General features: G+C 39.7%; 1 protein-coding gene across 1 annotated transcript in view; it reads right to left on the reverse strand.

Annotated features, from left to right (window-relative positions):
• The window catches only part of DENND2D (DENN domain containing 2D), a 441,033-nt gene that overhangs the window by 116,221 nt on the left and 303,090 nt on the right, over window positions 1-21,722 (reverse strand). Inside the window, exon 7 of the mRNA XM_053705345.1 lies at window positions 14,529-14,677. Within this exon, the coding sequence (XP_053561320.1) occupies window positions 14,529-14,677 (149 nt within the window). The remainder of the gene's footprint in view (window positions 1-14,528; window positions 14,678-21,722) is intronic.

Genomic DNA, 21,722 nt, shown 5'->3' on the forward strand with positions numbered 1-21,722 from the left:
CTTAGATAATACTTCTGTCATAACAGTAGCCATGTCTTGCAAAGTGATTTGTAAGGGCCTCCCTGATGTACTTGGCGCCACAAAATCACGCACCTCCTGAGCGGGAGGCGCAGGTACTGACACGTGAGGAGAGTTAGTCGGCATAACTTCCCCCTCGTCGTCTGGTGATAATTTCTTTACATGTAAAGATTGACTTTTATTCAAAGTAGCATCAATGCAATTGGTACACAAATTTCTATTGGGCTCCACAGTGGCCTTTAAACATAGTGAACAAAGAGATTCATCTGAGTCAGACATGTTTAAACAAACTAGCAATGAGACTAGCAAACTTGGAAATACTTTTCAAAATTAATTTACAAGCAATATAAAAAACGTTACTGTGCCTTTAAGAAGCACAGAAAAACTGACACAGTTGAAATAACAATGATCAAAAATAGTTATAGCAACCAAATTTTCACAGTGAATGTATTAAGTTAGCAAAGGATTGCACCCACCAGCAAATGGATGATTAACCCCTTAGTACCCAAAAACGGATAACAATTATATAATTAACGTTTTTCTCACAGTCAAATACACTGTCACAGGACTACTGTGACTGATTACCTCCCTCAAAATGGATTTTGAAGACCCCTGAGCTCTCTAGAGACGATCTGGATCATGGAGGATGAAGTAGACAGATTGTGACTGAATTTTTACTGTGCAAAAAAGCGCTAAAATAGGCCCCTCCCACTCATATTACAACAGTGGGGAAGCTCAGAAACTGTTTCTATGCAGAAAACAAATATGGCCATGTGGTAAAAATCAAGCCCCAATAAGTTTTATCACCAAGTACCTCACAAAAAACGATTAACATGCCAGTAAACGTTTTAAACATACATGTAAAAGTTATGTATTATTATTTACAAGCCTGCTACCAGTCGCTTTTACTGCAGTTAAGGCTCATACATTATTTCAGTATTAACAGTATTTTCAGAGTCAATTCCATTCCTTAGAAAATACATTCAGTGCACACACACACACACATCAGCCTGATACCAGTCGCTATCGCTGCATTTAAGGCTGAACTTACTTTACAATGGTATCAGCAGTATTTTCTCAGTCAATTCCATTCCTCAGAAAATAATTTACTGCACATACCTCTTTGTTGCAGGGGGACCCTGCATGCTATTCCCCTTCTCTGAAGTTACCTCACTCCTCAGATGAGAACAGCCAGTGGATCTTAGTTACGTCTGCTAAGACCATAGAAACAAACCCAGGCAGATTCTTCCTCTAATGCTGCCTGAGAATAAACAGCACACTCCGGTGCCATTTAAAAATAACAAACTTTTGATTGTAGAAATAAACTAAGTTAAAAAAACACCACAGATCTCTCACAGCTTCCTATCTAGTTAGGCTGCAAGAGAATGACTGAGTATGATAGGTGAGGGGAGGAGCTATATAGCAAGCTCTGCTGGGTAATTCTCTTGCAGTTTCCTGTTAGGAAGAGAAATATTCCATAAGTAATGGATGACCCGTGGACTGACTACACTTAACAGGAGAAAGATTACTAGGAGCTAGTTGGTGATTGAGGGCTACACACATATCTCTCCTGTCATTGGCTCACCAGATGAGATGTGTTCAGCTAGAGCCCAGTATGGCGTTGCATCTAAGGAGCAGACTTTAACTATGTGTTTAATACCTTTGTTGTTGTATGCAAGCAATAGTGCAATAATAAAATGCTTCAAACACACAACAGCATGTTGTCTTTGTACTTTTATGTCACTTAAAATTGAAAGCTTAGATACACAAAGGATTTTATTATAACTATTGAAAAAACTCACTTTCACTATTTATTTTTCCTGCTTTTCCTGTAATTGAAATCTGATTACTATAGCTTTTCCACTGCCCCATATCCTTACCCTCTGCCCTGTGATTGCTTGATGTGTGGATATTGTACTGCAAAACAATGTACATTTTGATAACAAATTTACAGTTTTAAACGCTTTAAAAATGTATAAAATGACTTTTTCTTTCATGTAATTGGCAAGAGTCCATGAGCTAGTGACGTATGGGATATACAATCCTACCAGGAGGGGCAAAGTTTCCCAAACCTCAAAATGCCTATAAATACACCCCTCACCACACCCACAATTCAGTTTTACAAACTTTGCCTCCTATGGAGGTGGTGAAGTAAGTTTGTGCTTTATTTTCTTCTGTGATATGCACTTCTCAGCATTTTGAAGCCCGATTCCTCTCAGAGTACAGTGAATGTCAGAGGGATGTGAAGGGAGTATCACCTATTGAATTCTATGGTTTTCCTCGCAGAAAATCTTTTTCATAGGGTCTCTGTTATCGGTCGTAGAGATTCAACTCCTACCTCCCTTTTCCGATCGACGATATACTCTCATATTCCTCTACTGATAACTGTTTCAGTACTTGTTTGGCTATCTGCTCTATGTGGATGGGTGTCTTTCGGTAAGTATGTTTTCATTACTTAAGACACTCAGCTATGGTTTTGCACTTTATGTATTAATGTAAAGTTCTAAATATATGTATTGTACTTATATTTGCCATGAGTCAGGTTTATGTATATTTCCTTTTGCAGACTATCAGTTTCAAAATTGGGAAAAACGTATTTAGGAAGTTATTTTTTCTTACCTGGGGTATAGTCTTTTCTTCAAATTGACTGTTTTCTTTAATTTTCGTGGGTAAAATTAGGCTTACGAGGCCGCAAAATGCTATTTATTGCGTCATTCTTGGCGCAAGAATTTTTTGGCGCGAAGGTACGTTAGTTGACGCAAGTTCGCCATTTCCGGTGTCTTAGTTGACGCCAGGTTCCTTGCACAAGGTTGCGTCTGCCATGACCTGAGTTGCGTCATTTCCGGATGTTGTTAGCGCCCAAAAAATTTAATTTTACATTGCGGGTCATACTTGGCGCCAAATAATTTAATTATTTAAACCCCATTTCCTATATGCCTCTTGCCTTTCTCTATGCTCAGAGGGCTATGCTGTTTGCATTTTTTCCCATTCCTGAAACTGCCATATAAGGAAAACATAATTTATGCTTACCTGATAAATTCCTTTCTCCTGTAGTGTAGTCAGTCCACGGGTCATCCATTACTTATGGGATATTAACTCCTCCCTAACAGGAAGTGCAAGAGGATCACCCAAGCAGAGCTGCTATATAGCTCCTCCCCTCTACGTCATACCCAGTCATTCGACTGAAACCAAACGAGAAAGGAGAAACTATAGGGTGCAGTGGTGACTGGAGTATAATTTAAAATTTAGACCTGCCATAAAAAACAGGGCGGGCCGTGGACTGACTACACTACAGGAGAAAGGAATTTATCAGGTAAGCATAAATTATGTTTTCTCCTGTTAAGTGTAGTCAGTCCACGGGTCATCCATTACTTATGGGATACCAATACCAAAGCTAAAAGTACACGGATGACGGGAGGGACAGGCAGGATCTTTACACGGAAGGAACCACTGCCTGAAGAACCTTTCTCCCAAAAATAGCCTCAGAAGAAGCAAAAGTGTCAAATTTGTAAAATTTGGAAAAAGTATGAAGAGAAGACCAAGTTGCAGCCTTGCAAATCTGTTCAACAGAGGCCTCATTCTTAAAGGCCCACGTGGAAGCCACAGCTCTCGTAGAATGAGCTGTCATTCTTTCAGGAGGCTGCTGTCCAGCAGTCTCATAGGCTAAACGTATTATGCTACGAAGCCAGAAAGAGAGAGAGGTAGCAGAAGCTTTTTGACCTCTCCTCTGTCCAGAATACGCGACAAACAGGGAAGAAGTTTGGCGAAAATCTTTAGTTGCCTGTAAATAAAATTTCAGGGCATGGACTACGTCCAGATTGTGCAGAAGACGTTCCTTCTTTGAAGAAGGGTTAGGGCACAATGATGGAACAACAATCTCTTGATTGATATTCCTGTTAGTGACTACCTTAGGTAAGAACCCAGGTTTAGTACGCAGAACTACCTTGTCTGAATGAAAAATCAGATAAGGAGAATCACAATGTAAGGCCGATAACTCAGACACTCTTCGAGCCGAGGAAATAGCCATTAAAAACAGAACTTTCCAAGATAACAGCTTGATATCAATGGAATGAAGGGGTTCAAACGGAACACCCTGTAAAACGTTAAGAACTAAGTTTAAGCTCCACGGTGGAGCAACAGTCTTAAACACAGGCTTAATCCTGGCCAAAGCCTGACAAAAAGCCTGAACGTCTGGAACCTCTGACAGACGTTTGTGTAAAAGGATGGACAGAGCTGAGATCTGTCCCTTTAAAGAACTTGCAGATAAACCCTTTTCTAAACCTTCTTGTAGAAAAGACAATATCCTAGGAATCCTAACCTTACTCCATGAGTAACTCTTGGATTCACACCAGTGTAAGTATTTACGCCATATTTTATGGTAAATTTTCCTGGTAACAGGTTTCCTAGCCTGTATTAAGGTATCAATTACTGACTCCGAAAATCCACGCTTTGATAAAATCAAGCGTTCAATCTCCATGCAGTCAGCTTCAGAGAAATTAGATTTTGATGTTTGAAAGGACCCTGAATTAGAAGGTCCTGTCTCAGAGGCAGAGACCAAGGTGGACAGGATGACATGTCCACTAGATCTGCATACCAGGTCCTGCGTGGCCACGCAGGCGCTATTAGAATCACTGATGCTCTCTCCTGTTTGATCCTGGCAATCAATCGAGGAAGCATCGGGAAGGGTGGAAACACATAAGCCATCTTGAAGGTCCAAGGTGCTGTCAGAGCATCTATCAGAACCGCTCCCGGGTCCCTGGACCTGGACCCGTAACAAGGAAGCTTGGCGTTCTGGCGAGACGCCATGAGATCCATATCTGGTTTGCCCCAACGCCGAAGTATTTGGGCAAAGACCTCCGGATGAATTTCCCACTCCCCCGGATGAAAAGTCTGGCGACTTAGGAAATCCGCCTCCCAGTTCTCCACGCCTGGGATGTGGATCGCTGATAGGTGGCAAGAGTGAGACTCTGCCCAGAGAATTATCTTTGAGACTTCCATCATCGCTAGGGAACTCCTTGTCCCTCCTTGATGGTTGATGTAAGCCACAGTCGTGATGTTGTCCGACTGAAACCTGATGAACCTCAGAGTTGCTAGCTGAGGCCAAGCTAGAAGGGCATTGAAAACTGCTCTTAATTCCAGAATGTTTATGGGAAGAAGACTCTCCTCCTGAGTCCATGATCCCTGAGTCTTCAGGGAATTCCAGACAGCGCCCCAACCTAGCAGGCTGGCGTCTGTTGTTACAATCGTCCAATCTGGTCTGCTGAAGGGCATCCCCTTGGACAGATGTGGCCGAGAGAGCCACCATAGAAGAGAATTTCTGGTCTCTTGATCCAGATTCAGCATAGGGGACAAATCTGAGTAATCCCCATTCCACTGACTTAGCATGCACAATTGCAGTGGTCTGAGATGCAGGCGTGCAAAGGGAACTATGTCCATTGCCGCTACCATTAAACCGATTACCTCCATGCATTGAGCCAGAAGAGAACCCAGAACCTTTGTGAAGATTCTTGGAGCAGTAGCTAACCCGAAGGGAAGAGCTACAAACTGGTAATGCTTGTCTAGGAAGGCAAACCTTAGGTACCGGTAAAGATCCTTGTGAATTGGTATGTGAAGGTACGCATCCTTTAAATCCACTGTGGTCATGTACTGACCCTTTTGGATCATGGGTAAGATTGTCCGAATAGTTTCCATTTTGAACGATGGAACTCTTAGGAATTTGTTTAGGATCTTTAAATCCAAGATTGGTCTGAAGGTTCCTTCTTTCTTGGGAACCACAAACAGATTTGAGTAAAACCCTTGCCCGTGTTCCGACCGCGGAACCGGGTGGATCACTCCCATTAGTAATAGATCTTGTACACAGCGTAGAAATGCCTCTTTCTTTATCTGGTTTGTTGACAACCTGGAAAGATGAAATCTCCCTTTGAATTCCAGAAGATATCCCTGAGATATGATCTCTAACGCCCAGGGATCCTGGACATCTCTTGCCCAAGCCTGGGCGAAGAGAGAAAGTCTGCCCCCCACTAGATCCGTTTCCGGATCGGGGGCCCTCACTTCATGCTGTCTTAGGGGCAGCAGCAGGTTTTCTGGCCTGCTTGCCCTTGTTCCAGGTCTGGTTAGGTTTCCAGCCCTGTCTGTAGCGAGCAACAGTTCCTTCCTGTTTTGGAGCGGAGGAAGTTGATGCTGCTCCTGCCTTGAAGTTGCGAAAGGCACGAAAATTAGACTGTCTAGCCCTTGGTTTGGCTCTGTCTTGAGGCAGGGCATGGCCCTTACCTCCAGTAATGTCAGCGATAATTTCTTTCAAACCGGGCCCGAATAAGGTCTGCCCCTTGAAAGGTATGTTAAGCAATTTAGATTTAGAAGTCACATCAGCTGACCAGGATTTAAGCCACAGCGCTCTGCGCGCCTGAATGGCGAATCCGGAGTTCTTAGCCGTAAGCTTAGTTAAATGTACTACGGCATCAGAAATAAATGAATTAGCTAGCTTAAGGACTCTAAGCTTGTCTGTAATCTCATCCAATGTAGCTGAGCTAATGGTCTCTTCCAGAGACTCAAACCAGAATGCCGCCGCAGCCGTGACAGGCGCAATGCATGCAAGGGGTTGCAATATAAAACCTTGTTGAACAAACATTTTCTTAAGGTAACCCTCTAACTTTTTATCCATTGGATCTGAAAAAGCGCAGCTATCCTCCACCGTGATAGTGGTACGCTTAGCTAAAGTAGAAACTGCTCCCTCCACCTTAGGGACCGTCTGCCATAAGTCCCGTGTGGTGGCGTCTATTGGAAACATTTTTCTAAATATAGGAGGGGGTGAGAAAGGCACACCGGGTCTATCCCACTCCTCGTTAACAATTTCTGTAAGCCTTTTAGGTATAGGAAAAACGTCAGTACACGTCGGTACCGCAAAATATTTATCCAGCCTACATATTTTCTCTGGGATTGCAACCGTGTTACAATCATTTAGAGCCGCTAATACCTCCCCTAGTAACACACGGAGGTTCTCAAGCTTAAATTTAAAATTTGAAATGTCTGAATCCAGTTTATTTGGATCAGACCCGTCACCCACAGAATGAAGCTCTCTGTCTTCATGTTCTGCAAATTGTGACGCAGTATCAGACATGGCCCTAGTATTTTCAGCGCACTCTGTTCTCACCCCAGAGTGGTCGCGTTTACCCCTAAGTTCTGGCAATTTAGATAAAACTTCAGTCATAACATTAGCCATGTCTTGCAAAGTGATTTGTAAAGGGCGCCCTGATGTACTTGGCGTCACAATATCACGCACCTCCTGAGCGGGAGATGCAGGTACTGACACGTGAGGAGAGTTAGTCGGCATAACTTCCCCCTCGTTGTCTGGTGAAATTTTCTTTACATGTACAGATTGGCTTTTACTTAAAGTAGCATCAATGCAATTAGTACACAAATTTCTATTGGGCTCCACATTGGCCTTTGAACATATTGCACAAAGAGATTCCTCTATGTCAGACATGTTTAAACAAACTAGCAATTAAACTAGCAAGCTTGGAAAATACTTTTCAAAGAAATTTACAATCAATATAAAAAACGTTACTGTGCCTTTAAAGAAGCACACAAAACTGTCACAGTTGAAATAACAATGAACCGGATTAGTTATAGAAACCAAATTTTCACATTAAATCCATTAATTTAGCAAAGGATTGCACCCACTAGCAAATGGATGATTAACCCCTTAATATCAAAAAACGGATAACAATAAAAATATATACGTTTTTATCACAGTCAAAGCACAGTCTCACAGGTCTGCTGTGAGTGATTACCTCCCTCAAAACTAGTTTTGGAGACCCCTGAGCTCTGTAGAGACGTCCTGGATCATGCAGGGAGAACAGGAAGACTTGTGACTGAATTTCTACTGCGCAGTAAAAGCGCCAAAATAGGCCCCTCCCACTCATAATACAACAGTGGGGAAGCTCAGTAAACTGATTTTATTCAAAACAAACGACAGCCATGTGGAAAATAATGCCCATAAAAAAAATTTCACCAAGTACCTCAGAGAAAAAACGATTAACATGCCAGTAAACGTTTTAATTATAAATATATGAAATGTTAATAAAAAGCCTGTTGCTAGTCGCTTTCACTGCAGAAAGGCTATAAGTTATATATATACAGTATTTTCTTAGTGAAGTGCCATTCCCCAGAAATACTTCAGTGCAAACATACACACATATCAGCCTGATACCAGTTACTACTACTGCATTTAAGGCTGTACTTACATTACATCGGTATTAGCAGTATTTTCTCAGTCAATTCCATTCCTTAGAAAATAATATACTGCAACATACCTCCTTGCAGGTGAACCCTGCCCGCTGTCCCCTGTTCTGAAGTTACCTCGCTCCTCAGAATGGCCGAGAACAGCAAATGGATCTTAGTTACGTCCGCTAAGATCATACACAACTCAGGTAGATTCTTCTTCTAATGCTGCCTGAGAAAAAACAACACACTCCGGTGCTGTTTAAAATAAACTTTTGATTGAAGAAATAAAAACTAATTTTAATAACCACAGTCCTCTCACACGTCCTATCTATTAGTTAGGTGCAAGAGAATGACTGGGTATGACGTAGAGGGGAGGAGCTATATAGCAGCTCTGCTTGGGTGATCCTCTTGCACTTCCTGTTAGGGAGGAGTTAATATCCCATAAGTAATGGATGACCCGTGGACTGACTACACTTAACAGGAGAAATTGATAATTTTGCTTTATATGTTGTTTTATTCTCTTACATTTGCAAGATGTCTCAATCTGATCCTGTTGGATTCCTGCTGCCTGATAACAGTTCTACCAAAGATAAGTGTATCTGTTGTAAATTAGTAGAGATTATATCTCCAGCAGTAGTATGTAACAGTTGTCATGATAAACTTTTACATGCAGAGAATGTATCCATCAGTACTAGTACAATGCCTGTTGTTCCTTCAACATCTAATGTACACAATATCCTTGTGAATATAAAAGATTTTATTGCTGATGCGATTCAGAAGGCTTTGTCTGTTATTCCGCCTTCTAATAAACGTAAAAGGTCTTTTAAAACTTCTCATAAAGTTGATGAAATTTCAAATGACCGACAACATACTGATTTATCCTCCTCTGATGAGGATCTATCTGATTCAGAAGATCCTACCTCAGAGATTGACACTGACAAATCTACTTATCTCTTTAAGATGGAGTATATTCGTTCCTTGTTAAAAGAGGTGTTGATTACTTTGGATATTAAAACTAGTAAACGTTTAAATTCTATTTATAAACCTCCTGTGGTTACTCCAGAGGTTTTTCCAGTTCCTGATGCTATTTCTGATATGATTTCAAAGGAATGGAATAGGACTGGTACTTCTTTTATTGATTCTGCTAGGTTTAAAAAGCTGTATCCCTTGCCAGCAACTAGATTGGAGTTTTGGGAAAAAATCCCAAAAGTTGATGGGGCTATCTCTACTCTTGCCAAACTTACTACTATCCCTATGGAAGATAGTACTTCCTTTAAAGATCCTTTAGATAGGAAACTTGAATCTTATCTAAGGAAAGCTTATTTATATTCTGGCTATCTTCTCAGGCCTGCCCTTTCTATGGCTGAAGTTGCAGGTGCATCAACGTTTTGGTTGGTAAGTTTAGTGCAACAGGAAACAGATCCTGATTTGTCTAGCATTGTTCGCTTGCTTCAACATGCTAATCATTTTATCTGTGATGCTATTTGTGATATCATCAACATTGATGTTAAATTTATGTCTTTAGCTATCTTAGCTAGAAGAGCTTTGTGGCTTAAATATTGGAATGCTGACATGGTATCTAAATCCAGATTACTATCTCTTTCTTTCCAAGGTAACAATGTATTTGGTTCTCAGTTGGATCAATTATTTCAACTGTTACTGGGGGGGGAAGGGAGTTTTTTTTACCTCAGGGTAAATCTAAGGCTTCTAATAGTTTTCGTTCTTTTCAATAGAATAAGGAACAGAAAGCCAATCCTTCCCCCAAAGAATATGGTTGCAATTGGAAATCCTCTTCAAATTGGAATAAATCCAAGCCTTTTAAGAAACCAAAGTCAGCCCCCAAGTCTGCATGAAGGTGCAGCCCTCATTCCAGCTCAGCTGGTGGGGGGCAGAATAAAATTTTTCCAAGACATTTGGGCATATTCTGTCCAAAATCAATAGAATCAGAGCATTGTCTCTCAAGGGTATCAAATAGGATTCAGAGTAAGACCTCCTGTGAGAAGATTTTTTCTCTCACGTGTTCCAGCAAACCCAGTGAAGGCTCAGGCCTTTCTGAAGTGTGTTTCAGATCTAGAGCTTTCAGGGGTAATTATACCAGTTCCAGTTCAGGAACAGGGTCTGGGGTTTTATTCAAATCTAATAATTGTCCCAAAGAAAGAAAATTAATTCAGGCCAGTTCTGGATCTGAAAATTTTGAACCGTTTTGTAAGAGTGCCAACTTTCAAAATGGTGACTATAAGGACTATTCTGCCTTTTGTTCAGCAAGGTCATTATATGTCCATGATAGACTTACAGGATGTATATCTTCATATTCCGATTAATCCAGACCACTATCTGTTTCTGAGATTCTCTTTTCTAGACAAGCATTACCAATTTGTCGCTCTTCCATTTAGCCTAGCGACAGCTCCAAGAATTTTTTCAAAAGTTCCCGGTGCCCTACTCTCTGCAATTAGAGAACAGGGTATTGCAGTGTTTCCTTATTTGGACGATATCTTGGTACTAGCTCAGTCTTTACATGTTGCCGAATCTCACACGAATCAACTAGTGTTGTTTCTTCAAAGACAGGGTTGGAGGATCAATTTACCAAAATGTTCCTTTATTCCTCAAACAAGGGTCACCTTTTTAGGTTTCCAGATAAAGACAGAGTCATAGACACTGAGTCTAACAGACAAGAGACAAATAAAATTGGTTTCAGCTTGTCGGAACCTTCAGTCTCAATCGTTCCTTTCAGTGGCTATGTGCATGGAAGTTTTAGGTCTCATGACTGCAGCATCGGACGTGATTCCCTTTGCTCGTTTTCATATTAGACCTCTCCAGCTTTGTATGCTGAAGCAATGGTGCAGGGATTATACAAACAATATCACAATTAATATCCTTAAATCCCAATGTTCAACTTTTTCTGACTTGGTGGTTAGACCACCACCGTATAATTCAAGGGGCCACTTTTGTCCATCCAACCTGGACTGTAATCCCAACAGATGCAAGTCTTTCAGGTTGGGGAACTCTGACAGCACAAGGGGTTTGAAAATCTCAACAGGCGAGGTTACCAATCAATATTTTGGAACTCCGTGCTATTTTCAAGGCTCTTCAGGTTTGGCCTCTGTTGAAAAGAGAACCATTCATTTGTTTTCAGACAGACAATGTTACAACTGTGGCATATGTAAATAATCAAGGTGGGACTCGCAGTCCCCTAGCTATGAAAGAAGTATCTCGGATACTTGCTTGGGCGGAATCCAGCTCTTGTCTAATTTCTGCGGTACATATCCCAGGTATAGACAATTGGGAAGCGGATTATCTCAGCCGTCAGACTTTACATCCGGGGGAAGAGGTCTCTCCATCCAGATGTGTTTTTTCAGATTGTTCAGATGTGGGGTCTTCCAGAAATAGATCTGATGGCTTCTCATCTTAACAAGAAACTTCCCAGGTACCTATCCAGGTCCAGGGATCCTCAGGCAGAGTCGGAGGTTGCGTTAGCAGTTCCTTGGTTTTACCAACCTGCTTATATCTTTCTGCCTCTAGTTCTTCTTCTAAGAGTGATTTCCAAAATCATCATGGAACATTCATTTGTGTTTCTGGTAGCTCCAGCATGGCCTCACAGATTCTGGTATGCGGACCTTGTCCGGATGTCCAGTTGTCAACCTTGGCCACTTCCTTTAAGACCGGATCTTCTGTCTCAAGGACCATTTTTCCATCAGGATCTCAAATTGCTAAATTTGAAGGTATGGAAATTGAATGCTTAGTCATAGAGGTTTCTCTGACTCAGTGATTGATACTATGTTACATGCTCATAAATCTGTTTCTAGGAAGATTTGTTATCGAGTTTGGAAGACTTATATTTCATGGTGTTCTTCTCATAAATTTTCCTGGCATTCTTTTAGAATTCCTAGAATTTTACATTTTCTTCAGGATGGTTTGGATAAAGGTTTGTCTGCAAGTTCCTTGAAGGGACAAATCTCTGCTCTTTCTGTTTTTTTCACAGAAAGATTGCTAAGCTTCCTGATATTCACTGTTTTGTTCAGGCTTTGGTCCGTATTAAGCCTGTCATTAAATCAAGCTCTCCTCCTTGGAATCTTAATTTGGTTTTGAAAGCTTTACAAGCTCCTCCTTTTGAGCCTATGCATTCTTTGGATATTAAACTACTTTCTTGGAAAGTGTTGTTCCTTTTGGCTATCTCTTCTGCTAGAAGAGTTTCTGAATTTATGAAAGAAAAAGACCAATGGCACTACTCGTTCCTGTCAGTTTCCCCTATATTACCCGCTAATGTATGTGGACTCTGTCCCTATATTATAATTTATTTACGGGATAGGAGAGGTGCTATGTAGTAATGTGGTTTGCAAAAACTAAACAAGAGAGGAGAAGGGGCCAACACTTGAAAGAAAGACTACATATGTAGCACTCAAGGGGTTAATGTATAGTAGATTAATAAATATTAATTTGACAGAAAATAGACAGCAGAGAGGGATGACTGAACTCAAAAAGTGAACAGTCGCTGCTCAGTGGTTTAAAACATAACTTTTATTAATGAAAATCAACACACAATAAAATAAGAAAATACAAAATTTAAAAACACTCTCAGGAGCCTAATGTTGGTCAAATGAACCTAATTATCGTGGGTTAAATATGAAGCTGCTATAGTGTACCAGTGGGATGCAAGATAGTGAAACTACTTATGGAAGCAGTTATCTAAACATATGCTCAAATAGTATGCCTCAAGGTTAAAATATAAATAAATATGAATAACAACACTGTATCCTAGGCTTGAGTACTATATGTTAACTGCTGAAAGGGGATGCAAAAAATCAGAGGTTCAATAGAACTACTGAATTTAATATAGCAACTGGTTCAATGCATGAAATAAAGTTACTGTGTGGTACATAGGCTGATAACATCTGGATCACCGTTTATATAAGAGCCTAGGCAGGTGTATATTCAGAACTGTGATGGCCAGATTTCTGTCATAAGGGTAATAGTTGCTGACTTTGGATATTTGAACGTATGTGCTATTAATGTGCTCGGTATCCTTGTATATTAATGGAGAAATCAAAGAGCTAATTTATACAAATATAGCAAACAATATATTCCCTGATAAGTTTGGAAAGCAACTATACCGAGTGCAGTCAAAAAATTAGATAATAGGGCAATTTATACCCGAAACTAATGATTGTCATATGATTGCACATTTCCCTAAAGCAGCCCGAAGTTAATTATGCTTATGCCAAAAGTCTGTTCTGTATGTGTATTGCTATATCTGGTTAGGCTCCAGATACTAATTAAAATAGTTCCTAATGGCTTGTACAAATACTGATGAGGCTGTGAATATTGCCTTAATGCTTTGACAAAATCAGTATTAAAAAAAACGTTTTGATGTATTTGCCTCTTCGGAAGCAGTTTTTGGTAGAAAAGTTCTTCAGGCAGCTGTTTCAGTTTGATTCCTCTGCTTATGAGAAAAACTTATTTTTTTGATTGTGGATTTAATTTTTTAGCGGAAAATGGCTGTTTTTATTTTATCCCTCCCTTTCTAATGACTCTTGTGTGGTGTTCCACATCTTGGGTATTTCTATCCCATACGTCACTAGCTCATGGACTCTTGCCAATTACATGAAATAAAACATAATTTATGTAAGAACTTACCTGATAAATTAATTTCTTTCATATTGGCAAGAGTCCATGAGACCCACCCTTTTTATGGTGGTTATGTTTTTTGTATAAAGCACAATTATATTTCCAATTCCTTTTTTGATGCTTTTTTACTCCTTTTTTCTATCACCCCACTACTTGGCTATTCGTTAAACTGAATTGTGGGTGTGGTGAGGGGTGTATTTATAGGCATTTTGAGGTTTGGGAAACTTTGCCCCTCCTGGTAGGATTGTATATCCCATACGTCACTAGCTCATGGACTCTTGCCAATATGAAAGAAATTAATTTATCAGGTAAGTTCTTACATAAATTATGTTATTTCCCTTTAAGGTAAATCACCAAAATAGGTCTTAATCTTGAAAAGATTCCAACAGCATTCCGTGTGTTTGTATGAATAAGGGCTGGTAAGGTAACCCGTAAAGTTATGTTCCAATAAAAACAAACACGCAGAGTGCTGGTTTATTTCCCTTTTAAGGTAAGAAAGTATTTTTTTCACCACTCCATCATTTCATAATGTTTTGCAGTTCTGTGTACAATTATCTGTAGGTATGAATTTTAATTTAACTGCACAAAAATATGAATTCTAACTAATTCCAACAGTATATACAATGTTTATTATACAGTTTAGGTACTTGCATTAAAGTTCTTACCTTAGATCCTGTGCAATAAATATAATTCGCCTCTCTAATACAACAGAGGCAAAAACTTTCAATATATTTTTGCAACTTAAACACCCAATGAGTGTTTTGAAATCAACATGTTCCAGTCGGGAATCTGGAGGCCGTGTTAGTTCAATTATCTGAAATATAAACATTAAAATTTTGATTTGTAAACAAAATTAGGAAGACTAGCTGTTTCAGCATGGTAAACATAGATGACAACACATTGATGTTAAAAATGAAAATGCTGTGAATTATGAAAATAAAAACCCTTTATAGAATTAAAATAACTCATGTAATTTAAATAAAAAAAGGTGTTTTCAGGAACTGGACTGAAGTGAACAAATGAACATATCAACTTTAAAATGTGAAAAAAAAATATCTTTAAGGAATGAATAGGTTAATAAAAGTAATATAAAAAATACACTTTACAGATTATATTACAGATAAGTGTATGTAAATGCACTGGATAAAATAGTGGATTGTGGGTCAAAAGAAGTGAGCATGCTCACTTTGTAAAGGACTATTAAATACAGCAAATGCAAAATATGAAGACAACGCAATAGAATGTTCTGAAAATTTTCAAAATATCCTTTAATTTCCTTGCCTATGTATCATATGTTTGGATCAGGACACGATAGGTGGCTGTATGCACCATATGCAATCTAGACAAGTCAGATACCAAATTTAAACAAAGGTAATGGCTAGACCAATAATTAGAATTAGGCAACAGGATTATAGTTAGGATTGGGATTATGGCTACACTAACCCCTAGGACGCCAGAAGAGGCTAAAAATGCATTGGAACAAGTTAAAATGCGATTTAATCAGCAAGCAATGTTTCTGGTTTGGCAATATTATGGTATCATGGCTATATTAGCTCAAAAGTCTTTTTGCTCACAATGTTTATAGTTTTAAGGAACCTTGCACATAGATAGTACTTGGCACACTATCAAAAGGACATAGATGTCAACATTTAAAGGGCCATAATACCCAAATGTTTAAACACTTGAAAGTGATGCAGCATAGCTGTAAAAAGCTGACTAGAAAATATCTCCTGAACATCTCTATGTAAAAAAGAAAGATATTTTACCTCAAAAGTTCCTCAGTAGCCACCTCCCATTGTAAAGGATTTCTAAGCAGCATATTAGTATGTCTGTCCTAGGACAGCTGAAGGGATGAGCATTTTGCACTCTCATCTTATTTTACCAGTCAGGTAAAGGAAGTTTACAGTGAAATCTCATGAGAGTCAAGTCAAATCTCATGAGATCACAGTAAAAGAGTTCATGACCTCAGCACTGCTGATTGGCTGCTGTTCATTTCTTCATTTTTTTTTAATTTTTTTACCTGCAGCTGGGAGCAGTTGAGTATAACTTTTTACACAGAACTTACTCTGCTGAGCTGAGGAGATTGTGAGGTAAAATATCTTCCTTTTTTACATAGAGATGCTCAGGTAATATTTTCCTGTCAGCTTTTTGCAGTTATACTGCATCAGTTTCAAGCGATTTAGCATATGAGTATTATGTCCCTTTAACTTCCACGTTTCTGATAGAGCATGCAATTTTAAGAGACTTTTTAAATGTACTTTAACTATAACAGAATTTATACTTACCGATAAATATATTTCCTTCGGACAGATAAGAATCCAAAGCTTCAGAACATGTGGGATATATTCCAGTCTATTAGGAGGAGGTCAAGAACCCTCACAGAGCCCCTTCCACTTCCTTTCCCTCTCCAGTTTACGTATAGCCGAGCAGAGAGACAGAAAAAAAGTTAGGGAAGACAGAAACCTCTCCAGTTTACGTATAGCCGAGCAGAGAGACAGAAAAAAAGTTAGGGAAGACAGAAAGCAGGGTTACGAGGCGCAAATGAGAAGTGTTATCCATATACAAAAATAGGTTGGGGGCTATGGACTCTCAACAGCCCAAAGGAAATAATTAAGTATAAATTCTGTTTTCCTTCTTAGCTGATGAGAGTCCATAGCTTCATAACATTCTGGGATATAATTCCCAAGCTGAGAGTCAATGTTAACGGGTGGGACAAAAAGTAGGCCGTTCCTATTTGCTGGAAACGGTGGCCTGAAAGACTTTCCTGCAAAAAGCTGCATCAGAAGAAGCATAAATATCAAAATTATAAAAAAGTGTGAAGGGAAGACCAAATTGCCAATTTGAAAATCTGTTCTAAGGAGGCATCACCCTTGAGAGCCCATAAGTAGATACTGATCTCGTAGAAAAAAGTCTTTAGTAGCCTGAATAAAGAACATTAAAGCTCTCGTAATATTTAGGTGGTCCTTTGGATTAGAAGGCTTTAGACACAAAGGAGGAACAATTATTTCCGGACTAATATTCTCTGAAGATACAACCTTTTGGAGAAAAAAAATAAATAACATTTTCTCCACAGGACCGCCTTATCTTGCTGAAAAGTCAGAAATGAATGATCACAAGATAGAGCACACAACTCAGAATCTCTTCTAGCTGAAGTAATTGCTAGAAGAAAAAGAACATTCCAGGACAATCATCTTAAATAAGCATAGGTTCAAAATCAGAGCCTTGCAGAAATTCAAGTTTGAATTCTCACAATGGACACCTATGGACTCTCTTTATCTTACAAAATTATAGATATCTGAGTCAGAGAAAGCCCTAATCTTGAGGTCTAAGCATTTAACCTTCACATTGTCCAATTCAGGTCTGGGTGCAACAGAGGTCCTTAATAAAGAAGAAAATTCTGAAGGAGTAGGGTCCATGTAGGAAGAGAAGACATTTGAATTAGGTCTATATACCAAGTTCTGCAGGCCCAAGCCAGAGCTACGAGAATTACTGAAGCCGAATCCTGTTTGACTCTTGAAAGAACTAAGGCATCTATAATAGTGCTCTGGAGTCTCTATACCTGACACAATATGCTTGAAGCTGTGATTTAGCTTGTACACCATTAGATCTATTCATGGTAGAACCCAGTTTAGGCTGGTCGAATATGTCTTGAAGAAAAACCCATTCTCCGGACTGAACATTATTAAGTAGTCTGCTTCCCAATTGTTAACTCCTTGAATATTAAGTTGATTCACAACAACCTGAGAGACAAGAGTCCCCCCCCTTGACAATTGATTTAAGCAACCGCTGAAATGATGTCTGATCAGAAATGAAGATGGTTCTTGGCTGAGAAGTGACCACTTGGTTTTCCAGAATGGCGAGTCTTAACCTCGCCTCCAGAGGGAACCACACTCCTTGCATACCTCAAGACCTCCAGATGGCGCCCCTGCTGAGGCGAGTGCTGATGTGAGCACTGAAAATTAAGAAAAGAAAGCAAAAAGGATGCATGTTAGAGAGCAAGGAAACAAAGTATCTTTGAGATAGTCATAAGGAAAATAGGAACCTGGTAAGACACTGTGAAAGCTGCCTGAGCATTAGGGCTTACTCATGAATTCTAAGTGAAATACAAAGTATAGCACCTTATCACACCTGCGCCCAAAAATGAGTCTGATTCCTGGTTTGCAGCCTCTGCTTTGTCCTTAAAGCACAGGAGGGCTGCGAAAAAAAAAACAAAAAAAAACCCTTACATCAGATACTATCTGTATAATAAAAAAATATGTTAAACACACATATAAAAGATGAATGTAAAGAGGAAAACAGCATCCACCGGACTAATCAAACTGTAGATTCTTTATTTGTGAAACAAGGGGGTCCATCCGATAAAAATCGTCGCCCGCAAAAGCTATAGGCAGGTATACCAAACCAGCGCAGTTTGGTATCCAATATGCAGCGTAAGGACTTACGTGGCGAAAATGGAGAAAACTTACTCCATTTTCACCTCGCCACAAAAAGCAGCCGTAAGAAGCCTTACGCTGACTATTGGAGCCCCGTAACTCCCTAAACTGGCTGCTAAAATAAACCTAACACCCAACGCATGCGCAATGTCTATCTACCTGTCAACCGCGATTCCCCCCCCCCCGAAATCCCTAATAAAGTTATTAACCCCTAAACCGCCGCTCCCGGACCCCGCCGCCATCTACATAAACTAACCCCCTACTGTGAGCCCCTAAAACCGCCGCCATCTACCTTATCTATCCCCTAATTAGAACCCCTTACACCGCTGTCATCTACCTTATCTATCCCCTAATCTGACCCCTTACACCGCCGCCACCTATATAAAAATTATTAACCCCTATTCTAATCCCCCTATACCGCCGCCAGCTATATTAATATTATTAACCGCTAATGTAAGCCCCTTACACCGCCGCCATCTCTATTAAAATTATTAACCCCTAATTTAATCTACCTACCCCGCCGCCAGCTATATTATCTATATTAACCCTAAGTATATTATAGTTAATATAGGTATTACATTATATATATTAACTATATTAACCCTAATTATATTAGGGTTAATATAGTTAATGTAGTTACTATAGTATTTATATTAACTATATTAACTCTATCTAACCCTAACACCCCTAACTAAATTTATATTAAATTAATCTAATTCATTTATAAACTAAAATATTCCTATTTAAATCTAAATACTTACCTATAAAATAAACCCAAAGATAGATACAATATAATTAATAATTACATTGTAGCTATGTTAGGGTTAATATTTATTTTACAGGTAAATTGTTAATTATTTTAACTAGGTATAATAGCTATTAAATAGTTATTAACTATTTAATATCTACCTAGTTAAAATAATTACCCAATTACCTGTAAAATAAATCCTAACCTAAGTTACAAATACACCTACACTATCAATAAATTAAATAAACTACAAACATCTATCTAAAAATACAATTAAATTAACTAAACTAAATTACAAAAAAAACAAACACTAAATTACAAAAAATAAAAAAAAAGATTACAAGATTTTTAAGCTAATTACACCTATTCTAAGCCCCCTAATAAAATAATAAACCCCCCAAATAAAAAAAATTCCCTGCCCTATTCTAAATTAATAAAATTTCAAAGCTCTTTACCTTACCAGCATGCCCCAAAGAATTCAGCTCTTTTGCATACAAATACAATACCCCCCCCATTACAACCCACCACCCACATACCCCTATTCTAAAACCACCCAAACCCCCCTTAAAAAAGCCTAACACTACCCCCCTGAAGATCTCCCTACCTTGTCTTCACCACACCGGGCCGAACTCCTGATCCGATCCGGGCGATGTCTTCCTCCAAGCGGCAAAGAAGAATTCTTCCTCCGGCGATGTCTTCCTCCAAGCGGCAAGGAAGAATTCTTCCTCCGGCGACGTCTTCCTCCAAGCGGCAGCAAAGTCTTCATTCTTCCGGCGGCATCTTCAATCTTCTTTCTTCGCTCCGCCGCCGCGGAGCATCCATCCCGGCCGAAGACTGAACGACGAATGAGGTACCTTTAAATGACGTCATCCAAGATGGCGTCCGCCGAATTCCGATTGGCTGATAGGATTCTATCAGCCAATCGGAATTAAGTTACAAAAATCTGATTGGCTGATTGAATCAGCCAATCAGATTCAAGTTCAATCCGATTGGCTTATCCAATCAGCCAATCAGATTGAGCTTGCATTCTATTGGCTGATTGGAACAGCCAATAGAATGCGAGCTCAATCTGATTGGCTGATTCGATCAGCCAATCAGATTTTTCTAACTTAATTCCGATTGGCTGATAGAATCCTATCAGCCAATCGGAATTCGGCGGACGCCATCTTGGATGACGTCATTTAAAGGTACCTCATTCGTCGTTCAGTCGTCGGCCGGGATGGATGCTCCGCGGCGGCGGAGCGAAGAAAGAAGATTGAAGATGCCGCCGGAAGAATGAAGACTTTGCTGCCGCTTGGAGGAAGACGTCGCCGGAGGAAGAATTCTTCTTTGCCGCATGGAGGAAGACATCGCCGGAGGAAGAATTCTTCTTTGTTAATATAGTTAATATAAATACTATAGTAACTATATTAACTATATTAACCCTAATATAATTAGGGTTAATATAGTTAATATATATAATGTAATACCTATATTAACTATAATATACTTAGGGTTAATATAGATAATATATCTGGCGGCGGGGTAGGTAGATTAAATTAGGGGTTAATCATTTTAATAGAGATGGCGGCGGTGTTAGGGGCTTACATTAGGGGTTAATAATTTTAATATAGATGGCGGCGGTGTTAGGGGCTCACTTTAGGGGGTTATAGATATAATATAGCTGGTGGCGGGGTACGGGAGCGACGGTTTAGGGGTTAATAACTTTATTAGGTTGCGGCAGGGTACGGGAGCGGCGGTTTAGGGGTTAATAGCTTTTTTATTGTTAGGATAGTGAGGGGGGATAGCGGATAGAGGGTTAGACGTGTCGGGCTATGTTAGGGAGGCGTGTTAGACAGTGCGGGTGATTTAGACTTTAGTCAGGTTTTATAGGCGCCGGCAGTTTCTAAGGTTTGTGAGACTTGCGCCACTTTAGCAAGTGACGGCGCCGCATATTGGATGGCTCGAGTTGCGAGCTGAAACTGCGGGCGACGTGGGTTCCCTCGCTTGCGCCGCAAACTGCGATCTATATCGGATCGCGCCCAATGTATGTTAACACTAAGCTTGACATAGATAATGCATATTGAGACTAGAAATGTAAGTACTAAAATATTTTTATAGATCCATGTTTGCATGTAGCTGAACATAAAAACATAATTTATGGTGACCAAGGAGAGTCCAGGACTTCATTCCTTACTGTTGGGAAATACAGCACCTGGCCACCAGGAGGAGGCAAAGACACCCCAGCCAAAATATGCCTCCCACTTCATTCTGCCGAGGGAACAAGAAAAAGTAGGAGAAACATCAGGGTATAAAAAGGTGCCAGAAGAAATATAAATAGTGAGCCGCCCATCAAAACAATAAAATTACGGACGGGGTCGTGGACTCTCTCTGCCAGGAAGGAAAGGAATTTATTTGGTAAGCATAAATTATGTTTTCCTTCCATAAGGCAGGGAGAGTCCACAACTTCATTCCTTACTATTTGGAAAACTATACCCAAGCTCCAGAGGACGCTGAAAGAACGGGAGGGAACAGAAAAAACATAATTTATGCTTACCTGATAAATTTATTTCTCTTGTAGTGTATTCAGTCCACGGGTCATCCATTACTTATGGGATATATATTCCCTTCCCAACAGGAAGTTGCAAGAGGATCACCCAAGCAGAGCTGCTATATAGCTCCTCCCCTCACATGTCATA

The sequence above is a fragment of the Bombina bombina genome, chromosome 3 (genome assembly GCF_027579735.1).
Source record: "Bombina bombina isolate aBomBom1 chromosome 3, aBomBom1.pri, whole genome shotgun sequence".
Classification (NCBI taxonomy): domain Eukaryota; kingdom Metazoa; phylum Chordata; class Amphibia; order Anura; family Bombinatoridae; genus Bombina; species Bombina bombina.